We start from the raw sequence: 13,134 nt of genomic DNA, 5'->3' as shown, positions 1-13,134 counted from the left end.
AGGCTACGCCAATATGGCGGCCTCGTGCGATCTGCAGGAAAATGGCGGCGGCCTGTGTAGGATAGCGGCGGCTTGCAAGCTAGCAGCGGCCTGCGGGATGTGTGCATTCGGCCTGTGCGGCCTGCGGAAGTGCCTCGGCCTGCGGGAGGTGTCCTCGGCCTGCGGGAGGCTGTGTGGCCTGTGGAAGTGACCGGCTTTCTGGAGGGATGGCGATCTGTGGCTGCAGTAACTCAGGCATAGGCATCGGCCTGTGTACACACTAGACAGGTAGGATACCTCTATACCTCAATAGTAATGCCTTTTAGTAGTCTGCCACTGACTTCTGTCACCCTTACAGTCATATAGTGACTTTAGATAGTCAGCTCCCAAACCAAGCCTCCTGGTTCCTATTCACAAAAATCACACTCAAATTGGGGGATCTGTGACCTGTTATAGGATAGAGGGGAGACCCAGAAAACCGAGTGTCCGACCATCCCAGAGAGGGGCCCGCGTCCACCAACAAACCCGACAGGGGGAGATGTGGGAACATTCTACTCACCATACCGGAACCAGGCGGGCGCCAACTCCTGACAGAACCCCTCTCCACCGGGGTGGGGGGGCTGTCGACCAATACGGACGCCGTGACTCTGTTGGTCATTGGCGTCCAGGCGAGACGTTTAACTCGCAGGGTCAGTCCCCGTCCAGTGGGACTATGTCGCGGCTGACCCAGCGCGGAGCTATGGCCTGCACGCGCTCGTAGGCTGAACTGGGGTGACCACTGGATCTCAACATCCAGCCCGTCGCCCAGTTTCAGCGTACTTGCTTGAAGATCTCACAGGAACACTGGAGAAAAAAAAGCCGTCTAAAAAAGTATTTCTAAAAAAAAATCCTGCCAGGACTGAAGATCCTAGCAAGGAATCTAGGTCCTTACTCCTAACTAGACAGAAAAAAACTGATTTGCTGTAGCAGGAAGTGAGAGGATATACCCTCTGGGACTGCCCCTAGGGTGTGGCCAGAACGTTTTCTTTCCTGTCTAGTCCTACTCCTGTAGAGGGCAGTATAACCCGAGTTGATATTAATCAAGGAGGACTACGTCTGTCAATGAGCGACAGAGAAAATATCAGTTTTGGGTGGACTCACCCTGAGCATGACTTCTATAGAATGATTGTACAAGCACTGTCAAAGAACAAACACATCCACCTATGGGCCAGTGACTCTTACCTGACTGGAGCCCTGGAGATACATGACAAGAGGTTCGTTCTTGGGGACACAAGCCCACATTTTGTACCACGTCTTCCCCTTTTCCAGGAAAAGGATGGTGCTACTCATGACACTGCTTTCCGGAGACAGGGAAATTTGCCTCTGAAACAAAGGAAAACACAAACTCTTCTGTAAGGGCTTGCCAAGGCAATGAATTTCATGTCTATAAAACTGGTCTTATACCAATTTTATAACGCTATTAATTAATGTGCTACATTGATCCGTATTAAACTCTCTTGCTGCAGGATTAAATCAAGTGGTCATTTCAGTGACATGGTTAATTATAAAAGAACAGACTGCAATAAAGTAACAGTGCTTACCCATGCCTTGCATTATAATAAAACTATATGATAATGAAAAAGCTCAACATAAATCAATATAGCAAATAACAACTATATATTACAATCTAACTTCGAGCAGTTTGTGGCCTGAGGCAGTAAAATAAAAATTTAAATGTGATGCTTTCTTTTTATTTTTGCTTTAAAGTTTAACTTCAGTTCTGTGCAAAATGGATATAACATATAGAAATGCAATAAAAGCCATTTTATTAACATTAAAGCAAAACTCCAGGCATATATACAGTAAACAACACAAATAAAATGTAGCGCTTTAGTCATTAATGTATCACTAAATTTAATGCAAGCAGTGTAATAACCTAAATTTGGTATCAGCCTCTTGCAGGAAGAAGCCACAAAAGGAGCCAGTCAGCTATGCTGCAGTGCTCATGCGCTAGCAAAGAGCAAGCTCATAGAAGGAGAGTCTTGCTGATAGGAGTATCAGTGTGCTGCTTCTCCTTTCAATGAACTGTTGGCAATGAGATATTGTAGTAAGGTTTTCCAGGAATCCATTTTGCCCTGCTCATGTAACTGGATACTCCTCTCAGAGTATTACCTACAATGACTGAAATCAATTTATATGTAGACTTTGTCTATAAAATAAATTATCTCCTTGAATGCAACCAGAGTTAAAGTCCCTGCGTAATAAAGGGTCTGAATGACCCTCTTAAAGTTAAAGCGGAGTTCCACCCATTTTTAATAGGTTGGAATACATAGATCTATGTAATCCCCTTTAAAACGGCTTTTACCAATGGAAACTTTTTTTTTTTTTGCTAGTAAATACCTTAATTTCTGCTTTATTCCTCCTCTCCTCACTTCCGGGTCCGATCGGCGATGACGTCATTCGGCGATTCGCAGTGTCTGCTGGGATGTATTCTATTTCAGAAATCTCGCAGTAGCTGAGCTGTAGTGAGCCGTGCCTGCCCCGCCTCCTCTCATTAAGTTGTTTTGTATGAATGTATTAAGGCTGTTCTCTGCCCCGCCTCCTCTCATTGGTTGTATTGTATGAATGTATTAAGGCCGTTCTCTGCTCCGCCTCCGCCTCGCCTCCTCTCATTGAGTTGTATTCATACAATACAACTCAAAGAGAGGAGGCGGGGCGGAGGCGGGGCAGAGAACGGCCTTAATACATTCATACAATACAACCAATGAGAGGAGGCGGGGCGGGGCAGAGGCGGGGCAGAGAACGGCCTTAATACATTCATACAATACAACTTAATGAGAGGAGGCGGGGCGAAGGCGGGGCAGGCACGGCTCACTACAGCTCAGCTAAGCTAGATTTCTGGAATAGAATACATCCCAGCAGACACTGCGAATCGCCAAATGACGTCATCGCCGATCGGACCCGGAAGTGAGGAGAGGAGGAATAAAGCAGAAATTAAGGTATTTACTAGCACAAAAAAAAAAAAAAGTTTCCATTGGTAAAAGCCATTTTAAAGGGGATTACATAGATCTAAAGTTCCAAAAATGGGTGGAACTCCACTTTAACCTTTTGTACCTACTTTAGGAAGATAAATTAATTAGGAAGGTCTACTGTGCTTAGAGTTTTCTCTGATTAAATGCTAGTTGTAATCTGGGGAGCCCAAGATCACCAGCCGGCCATTTGTAAAAGCAAACAAAAATCGTTTAAAAAAAAAAAAAACAGCAAACTACAGAGCCTTCTTATGAAAACAAATGCAAAATAGTCCCTAACATTAATATAATGGAAAAAGAACACTTTGGCTCACCACCAGTATCACTCGTCCTTTAACAGGGATTTCGAAAGTTTGCGCCTGCCTCAGGGGTTGCAAAGAGGAGGTCTCTGCAGTTCCAGCAACCGTGCGGCATTTATCGGCCAGTCAAAACTGCACACTCAGCTGTGTGCTACTACACAGTCCCTTCACAGACCCCTGCTAAAGGCATACTGTTCCACTTAAGGCTTCTCTTACAGGTGGCTTAGCCACTTCAGGACCAAAGCCTTTCTTAATCAGGGTTTGGAGGCTCTTTCCCACCCAAACGTCTCTCCGAGCCTCCAACTTTTGAATCCCCAACAAGGATTTACCAATCCTGAGAAGACTGTAACCCTCTTCCTCTGCAAGCAGACTACCCAGGAAACCCTCACTCTGCATGGGTGAGTACCCCTGAATACTCAAAAATACATACAAGTCATCCCCCTTAAAAGGGACCACAACCCAAACAATAGGGAAACATATCTGCCATTCAGAACCCATCACTGTCATCCTGTGCATAGTGAGTGCTTACATCTGAGCAAATTAATTTTTATCTTTAAGCAATGCTCCAAGACATATTGTAGTTACAACCAGCATGGAGTACATGCAGATACCACTGAGAATCTGAAATGCAGTATAAAGGAATAGTCCATTAAAAACAGAGATTTCATCTGTGGCTAGACTCTAGTGTGCCAAACAACCAATTCTCTAATAAAAATAATCTTACAACTAGTCATCTAAAATGTTTCTTGTGTTATAGAGTCTCATGCCTTAAAGGTTAATTTCCCTTTTGGGAACATGCTACATATTCACCAGATTTTAGGGTGAAACATGTAACATTTTCCTAATGCAGCAGCCACCACCTGCTCCCTGTGGCAGCAGTAGGGGAGAAGTTCCCTGTACTAGCTGCCACTGTTTGAAAAATAGCGTGGCTGTGCGCAATTATTATTATTTTTTTTTCAAGTGAACTTATCCTTTAAGATAAAGTAGCAAAGTCTCAATCTTTCTGCTGCATTCCGAGTTAATTTACAGTGTGAGACTCCTCAGGAGGTGGTTTCTGCGGGAAGTATGGTCGCTTTCAAAAGACTCTTGACGTACATCTCAAGGATCAGAACATTCAGGGGTATGAGAGATGATTACGGCCACACACACCTACACAGGTTGAACTGGATGGACTATTGTCTTTATTCAACCTCAACTACTATGTAACTATGTATGATGGTTTCTGTGAGTGGGAAAACCTACAACTAAGCTGTACAACTTTTGCTGCCATTTGCCCAAAAAGGGAATATCCAATTTGAGTGGACTGACACTTTAAGCCTTTACCATTTGGCTGAAAAATGTATGTAACTGTGTTACTGAATGATCAATAATTGAACTATGCACCATTTTTTGGAAAGCGGCCCTACTCCTCCTTCATTCAGAGTGCTTTGTCATAACCTGTCGTCATTTCAATTTTTAATGTTCCCAGCAAAAGTGCAAAATTTGCTAATTTAAAGAAAATTAGTACAATTCTTGCTGTTGAAAATGCCTTCAGGGCACATTTAGAAATATGTTCCAGTTTAGAGTTATCATGTGCAAGATAAAAGCACTTCTTTCCTTCATTACAAACTTTGCTGAAAAGCGTATTCTGAAGTAAGCAGTTAAAAGTGTTTATCACTTCAACCTGAAGTTGTTTGTTAAATCTCTAAAAGCATTGACTGTCAAGGCTATACTATAAAAATGTGCAAGCAGAGTGAATGATGGCTTTGAAGACGTTTGTTAAGAAGTCTGTTTATACACATCATAGTTGATATAAAGAGCAGGGTTGCTGGAAAAATGACATCAAAAGTTTGAAAAATATCTGTCACAGTGCAGACGGTGGCAAAATCTAGAATCAAACTGGGTTATCTCCTTACCATAAAAAAGTGGACATTTCAAGTGAGCTGCAGAACCCAACAAGGTAAGGATGTCCCTTTAGAGGTCCACTCAGTGTTAGATAAAAGGTTAGGATTATAGTTAAGTGTTAGACAGGGGTGTCAAACTCCATTTCATTGTGGGCCGCATCAGCATTATGGTTGTTCTCAAAGGGCAGGTTGTATCTGTAAGACTGTGTATGTAGAGTTCAGGAGTATGTAGCATACAAAGTGCAGAGTTCAGGACTGCGCTATATTCGGAGTTCAGAGGTGGGCTGTGTACAAAGTGCAGAGTTCTGCAGTGTGCTATGTACAAAGTGCAGATTTCAGAGGTACGCGGCATGCAGAGTTCAGGAGTACGCTACCCGAAGAGTTCAGGAGGGCACTGTGTACAGAGTGCAGGTTTGAGAAGTGCGCTACATACAGAGTGCAGGGTTCAGGGTGCGTTATACAGGCTTCAGCTTTCACAAGCTGTCCACATCTCACTTCCACTACTCCTCGGCTCTGATCTCTCCCCCTCCCCCCCACCCCGGACATACAGTATCTCCCTCCACAGCCCTCATCTCTCAGAAGCCTCAGAAGGCTTCTGTGTTTACAAGTGATAGTGGGGAGTGGAGGAAAAGAGCTGGAGGAATAGAATTCCGCCACGTTCTAGCTGAAAAAAAGCCCTGGGTGCGAGGGCCACATGAAATGGCCGGGCCAGATTTGGCCTGTGGGCCTTGTGTTTGACACGTGTGTTGGAGGATAAGCCCAACTTTAGGCTCAGGATCACTCTCCTCCATTTCCCTCTTTCTCCACCACTGCAGCACACCTTGGCTCATTTAAAAAAAAAAACTGTATATATACACCTTTCTTTCAGGTGAATTTGGTAAAGGGACATCACAGGTTCCCTTCCTCTTTGAGAAATGGGTGCAACCTAAATATAGCAAAGAATGAGCACCACTTAAAGACACGAGGCATCTCTCTATATAATTTTCCATTGAGACAATGGCTGGAGGTGGGCTCAAAGCAAGCTGAATGGCATCATTAAACCCAAAAGAGTACCAGCTCTAGGTCAGTGAGTGGGTAAATGTTTAGAGGCCAGTTCTGGAGATAGGGTCAGTATTGTAGCAAGAGCTATTTTTTCATTTCTACAGAAGGCCGGCCTGTACTTTACTTATTTTTTTTTGTGGCCTAAGATGGACTTTGGCTGTAAAGGTTAAGGTTTTGGGGATGGGGAGGTGTGGATAAATTATAGAGGCTTTGTTTGAGTAAGGGCTTCATTTTAAAGGTTAAAAACTCTCACATGTACCCAGTGCAGTGACTAGCATTAGGTGATACACAGAGATGAGAAAAATTCTCCTACATAATTGTAGCTGTGTATCTGCAGCCATTTATTCTGTAGATCATTCTGAAAACCTAAACAGGAAAGGATTTCTTCCTAGTTCTAGGAGCAGGGAGTGGGCTCTGAAGTCTTCACACAGCCAACAACTCTGGGCCCAGATTGGAGGGAAGAGAAACACCCATTTTCACACAGTAAAGAGAACAAACATAGCTGTGGCTATGAGTCACAAGCTGAGAGCTGCAGCTCCCTTTCCCAATACCATTTTAACACAGAAAGCATAGAGAAATCAAGCTTTGTACTTTGGAGACTCAATATAGAAGGATAAGCTTTTTCATATTTTATGTCTCAGGTTTTCAACCACTAAAAGGATTACAGTTATTGTAATGTTAATGGTAGATGTTATATGTTAAAGTTTAATGTAACGCAACTCTGTTGCTAAACCTAATTTGTTAAATTTGTTAAAACTAGTGGTTTTTGTAGTACAATAAATTGCAATACAAACAGTGGGATAATTAGCGCTCACCAAAACAAAAAAACACAAGGCTAAAAAAGTAAAAGATAAAATATCACAGTTTATTAAAATGTCTTGACAAAAGACCCCGGTATAAAGATGGCAAAAAAAATCACATCCACGGGTCACCATGAGAACATGGGTAATGACACAGTACCTGAAGTGGGAGCCAATGCTACGGGTGGTCTGAAAAGAGGAATGGTATACCAAAGAATGCAGATGACAAGGGCTGTGTATGGTGTAAATAAAATGTATGTGTGTATTCAATTTTTCAACCCATTTTCACTGTCTTCTTCAATCAGCTCCTTGGGTTTCTTTTTTGTTAGTCAGCTCTAAGCGCCAGGTTTTCTTTCGTGTATTTTTTCTGTATCAATACATTGCAATGCAGCATGCGCTCTGATGCCATAATTTGGGTCTCTATATTGCTGACCAAGTAACTTACTATCTCCAATCATTTCTGGTGGGTCACGTGACCTCCGGCTGCTACTCCTCCAATCAAAGGGCTACAGCGGGAGGAGCCAAGATCCCCCTCTGACATCAGCCGGGGAAGTCACGTGACTGCTATGCTGACCACTGAGCCCCTCCCACTGTAGCCCTTAAATGGGGAAGGAAAGCAGCCAGAGGTCACGTGACCACCCAGAAAACATCAGAGATAAGGTATTTAGAGGCATCCTTTTACACTAACATTTAAACAGTGTAGGATGGCTGCATAAAAGAGAGGGGTGGGCAGTAGTCTTTAGTTATCTTTACTGCCAGCTATTAATAATGGCAGGATAGGAGGCTTATACACACACAGGAGCTGACAGGCAGGGAGGGAGGGGGAGAAAGGAGAGCAGCGGGATGACAGAGTCACATAAACTGCCCATGTTAATCATGGATCAGCAGCCATGATTACCATGGTCAGTTTACATAGGTAGACACAGGAACAGACAGGATCAAGCAGGTTTTTTACAGCTTAGAGTGGGACAGGTTAGACAGCACAAGCACTGGGGAACAGGACCCCATTTTTTTTCTTTTTTAGAATTTTAACCACTTTAAGTTTGGCCCTGCCATGTCCCAAACCAATATTCTAGTAGATTATAAGGGGCAAGCTCACTGACCAATATGGAGGCTGACATCTAATGTTAGATGCCTATAACACTGGATCTGCTGATCAATCTGACATTCAGTTTTCAGTAAAGGTATCTCCTGCTTAGGTATGCATTTGCTGCTGACTCAATTTGATTAGCCCAGTAATTATGACAGGTGTACTGGGAAGAAAGGCTTGTGTTTACAAGATACCATCTACTTGCAACCTGGAACATTACACAGCATTACCATTATATTGTTTTATTAACTTAAGTCGTTAAAGGTGACAAAACCAGGGGAAGCCAATCTACCTTTTTGAATTCAACCTTATGTCTTCCTTTGAGGCATTTATATGGTTCAAGCTAGCCATAGATGGAGAGAAATTCTAACAAAAATTCTTAGGAAAAAGGCTAAAGCCGGCCATAGATGGATCGAATCTTGGCCAGTTCAGCAGGGATTTCGTCCATTCATCTATAGGCAGGCTGGTTGTACTGAAGATGATTGATCGACTTCTGTACAACCAGCCTGTTTTTTATTTTAGTTTTTTTGCATGTGATTACTGAAATGTGGCTAAAGCCAGCAGCAGTAATCATTGTGTTCGCCTGGCAGGGAAGGCTACCCAACGGCAGAACACAATAGCGCTGCAGGAGGGATTCCTCCATCTGACTGTAGGGAGAGATCCCCCTGATTGCAGGGAAGAAAATCGCATCATTTATGGGTTGCTTTAGAAACATTTGTACAAAAAGTCTAAGAATCCTTGAATGTCGTTCAAACGATTTTGTTTGCTTTTAACATTTGATTTTAGAATGAATGGACTTTACTGAATGAAAACCAAATATACTGTTAGAAATTATTTTATTCGAAAAAAAATTTCCATCCATCTCCTTTGAACTTACTCATCACTGCAGCCAAAAAATGAATGTCGATTAGACCCACTAATGATTAGAAAGACTAACAAACTTTCTTAGAGCATTCTTTTCCTAGGAATTTTCATTCGAATTTCTACCCATGTGTGGCCAGCTTTAGTTTATTGTTGTTAGTCCTAGGTTACATGGCATAAAACAAACCTCTTACTGACTTTCCTATAACCTATGTTAATTGTACCAAAATAAGTCATCAGTTTGTTAATTCACAGATTTCTCAAGTGAAAAAAACCCACATACTGTACTGTGCAGGTAAATGAGACGTGTGGGATATCTTTAAAAAAAAAAACATATATACTTCACCTATATGGCTGTAACATGGTCCAGTGCTGCCGATGTCCCCCGCTAGCTCTAAGACTGAGAACTAATAAATCACATGACTGCTGATCACTCAGTTCTCGGTCTTCACTGAGCAGAGAGCTGGTGACTGTCATTCACCGCTCTCTGCTGTGCCCCTTCAGTGCTCACTGGAGTACCAGGTTGAGGAGAGGGCAAGAGCAGGTGGCTAAGGCTTTCAGTGGTACACTGAGAGGCTGAGTCAGCTGCCAACCAGGCATCTGATTGAATCTCAACCTTAAAGTCAGTATCCTTCGAGAGCCTGGACCAGCTCTGTCGTGTCAGCTGATAGCAGGCTTTAGCTGGCTGTCGGTTGAATCTAGGTCACAGGAGTGCAGAAATAAGTGCACCCCTGTAACCTAGAAAAAAAAAAAAAAAGCTTTGGCCATGCTTCTCTTTTAATGTTAATCTAGTTCAGTGGTCTCCAAACTGCGATCTGGGGGTCAAATGTGGCCTTTTGCCTGTCTTTTTCCGACCCTTGGGGGCACTATTCCTTCTACAGACACAAATGATGCAGCACAATTTCCACTGACACCAACAATAGGGTACTGTTCCCCTCACTGATACCAACAATTGGGAACTACAGTATTCCTTCCACTAAAACCAATGAGGGGGCATTGTTTACTCTCAGTGATGCTGGGGCATTTTCTACTTCTACTGTCCACAGTTCAGCCCTCCTAAAGCCTGAAGGACAGTAAGCTGGCACTTTGTATGGAAAGTTTGGAGACCCCTGATCTAGTCCATTGTCAGTTTTAATACAGCCTTAAAGAATCTATTGTAGTGACTGAATACATTAATTATTCTATTTAGCTTTGAACTTAAAGAGATGTTCACAATTATTATTAGAGTAGCTTTCAGAATGGGATCTCAGTGTGAGACAATATGAAAGCACGCCATTCTGCAATCTCTTAGGCTCCATGTACACTGCTGCTGATAAACAGATGTTTAGGAACAGTTGGGTTTTTTTTCAGCAGCTCTCATCTGTGTTACCTTTTTTGTCCACGTACACTGAGTTTTTATAGTGGTTTAGAGACAGTTGCATTTAGAGGCATTTTCTTGAAAGCAAAAAAATAAGAGAGGGAGAGGGAGTGGGAGAGAGAGAGAGAGAGAGAAAAAACTGTTATCTGCAAAAACGTTTTTAAATAAAAAGATTGATAAACGCCTGTAAACGTGGCATGTAAAGTTGTGAAATGGACATTTTTTTTTACCTTCGTTCACTAGCATTTCAAGTTCCAGCATCCAGAAGAGGTTTTCAAACCTCCAGTGTACAGGAGGCCTTAGTGTTAAATTTATTAAGTTAAGATCATTTTTTTAACCAGTTCTGGACCGGAGGATTTGCCCCCTTCTTAACCAGGCCATTTGTTGGGATTCAGCACAGTTTTACTTTAACTGAAAATTGCGCAGTTGTGCAACGCTGTACCGAAATAAAATCAATGTATTTTTTTTTCTAACAAATAGAGCTTTCTTTTGGTGGCATTTAATTACCTGTGTGATTTTTATTTTCTGCGTTATAAACAAAAAAAGAGTGACAATTCTGAAAAAGACTATATATGTTTTTCACATTCTGCTATATAACATTCCCAAAAAAAAAAATTAAAAATCTAAATTTTTCATCCTTTTAGGCCAATTTGTATTCTGCTACAAATTTTTGGTAAAAAAAAACCTCAATAAGCGTATTTTGATTGGTTTGCGCAAAAGTTATCGTGTCTACAAAACTAGGGAAAAGATGTAGGTCTTATTTATTTATTTTTTACTAGTAATGGCGATCTGCGTATTTTAGCGGGACTGCGACATTGGGGCAGAAAGATGGAACCCCTGACATTTTTTACACTTTTAGGGGGACCAGTGACATTATTACAATGTAACCAGTACTAAAAATATGCACTGTTACTGTTATGACACTGGCAGGGAAGGGGTTAACCTAGGGGTGATCAAAGAGTTATTTGTGAGCCTAGGGGAGTGTTTACTAACTATATGTGGGATAGGCTTGTGAAATGATCATAGAGAGCTGTGTTCCTATATAGAAGGATCACAGGTGCTCTGTGATCATTTCAGAGAGAATCACGGTCAGCTGTGTTAAAAACAGCTGACAGTCCTGCTCTCTCAGCGGGGAGCGATCGCGGGTGCCCGACGGCAATCACGGCCGCCATTCCCATGGATCAGCATCCACGCAGCCTAGTGGTGACGGCCCGCTCGCCCCCCAGCACCACTCCCGTGAACCAATGCATCCCTACGTTGTTGCGCGAAGGCGAGACAGCCTGCCGCAGTAAAACTGCAGCGGGTGGTCGGCAAGTGGTTAAACTACAGATTTTCGGTACAATCAGTAAACTACAGTACTTTGGCCAGATCAAGTTAATCTGTTTGGTTTCTATGGATCACAGCACTCTGAGTTGCCTTAAGAAACAAGGCCTAAAAATGGTGCTCAGGCTACAATGAACGTCTAATCAAATTCACATGAATTAATGACCCCTGAAGAACCAAACCACAGTGCAGTCGCACTATTGTTTTTTTTTTTTAATAGTCAAGTCTTTAAGCCATATTCCTTCATGTGAGGTCAAGTGCTTATCCAGGTTTACTTTCACACTCAATCTAAATTGTTTTACAGAGACTCCAGGGACTCCAGAGACTCCAGGGACTCCAGGGACCCCCCCCCCCCGGGACCCCGCCCCCCCCGAGACCAATGTGAAGAACAGGAAAGTCTTTAAAAGACACAAAAGGTTATATCTGTCCCACTTTCATCATTTATTTCTGAGACATATATATACTGTACCTTCTGTATTGAAAACACTTTACTGTGCTTTCCACTGGCTTAGTGCACGGCTTTCTGGTTTCTTTTAGCCCACCTCACTATAACCTAGCTGGTTATCATAGGCCTGTGCACAGAGTGTGACAGGTGTGCCTGGGCACACCCTATCATCCCATGCACATTAGCATTATCACTCTGTGTGTCGGCAGGAAGATGAGGAAGATCTCCTCATCTTTACGCACTTCTCTTTCAAAGTGCGGGCAGGGAAATCAATGTGTTGGGGTCATATATCTGTAGACACACACACACGTGCACAAACAAATTCAATAGATTGCGCACACCTATGCTGGTTGTATTTTATCAATGCTCTCTAAGCTCTACTTAGAGGTCAGTTTTCCATGTGCTGCACTGATTATGGAACAAATCCATGAAAAAGCTGTATGCAGTATAGAGCAAATGAATTGATAATAATATGCCCAATCTGTGCTGCTGAACAGTAGCTTTGGATGCATAGTTGGCTTTGGTATAGGAGAATCAGATTTTCTTACTATTCTAAAATTAAGAAAAAAACATTTTGGGATTTGTAATGGAAGTGAGACATGCAGGTATTTTCTCGTTAGATTTGTTATGTTACTAATTTTGTTTTGTTGATTAGTTTTGGAATTTGTTTTGTTTATTAATTTTCCAAGGAATTCCAAATTTTCGGAACAATTCGAAAAAGGTAAAAAAAATGGTCAACCGATTTGAATTCTGTGAGAAGAATAGCTGGTTGTTAAGGAGTGGGCAGGGAAGCCGGCTGCTGCGTCCTTAACAACCGACGACTCATCAGCTGTCAGCGGCTTCTCTGCTGAGAGCTGAAATGTAAACAAAAGAATGCCAGGGACACACTTCTTCTGTTTTCAATACTACTGCTCTGCTCCACATAGCCTGTAATCACTAAGCGCCTACACAATCTGGAAAATGAGCAATCAATGCAAGACGACATAAGGTGCAAAGCGAGGAAGACACTCGCTGTCTGTTCAGTGTGAATGTTGTTTGTTGACATTGA

At 42.4% G+C, this 13,134-nt stretch overlaps 1 protein-coding gene across 1 annotated transcript in view; it reads right to left on the bottom strand.

Moving 5' to 3' along the window:
* FGD3 (FYVE, RhoGEF and PH domain containing 3) overlaps positions 1-13,134 on the bottom strand; it is a 429,081-nt gene that overhangs the window by 25,524 nt on the left and 390,423 nt on the right. The window contains exon 18 of the mRNA XM_082266526.1: positions 1,201-1,341. Coding sequence (XP_082122652.1) covers positions 1,201-1,341 — 141 coding nt within the window. The remainder of the gene's footprint in view (positions 1-1,200; positions 1,342-13,134) is intronic.

Source organism: Pelophylax lessonae, assembly GCF_965119305.1.
Source record: "Pelophylax lessonae genome assembly, chromosome: 8".
Taxonomy (NCBI): Eukaryota; Metazoa; Chordata; class Amphibia; order Anura; family Ranidae; genus Pelophylax; species Pelophylax lessonae.
Note: the sequence above shows the minus strand (reverse complement) of the source record. Positions and strands in the feature narration are given on the sequence as shown.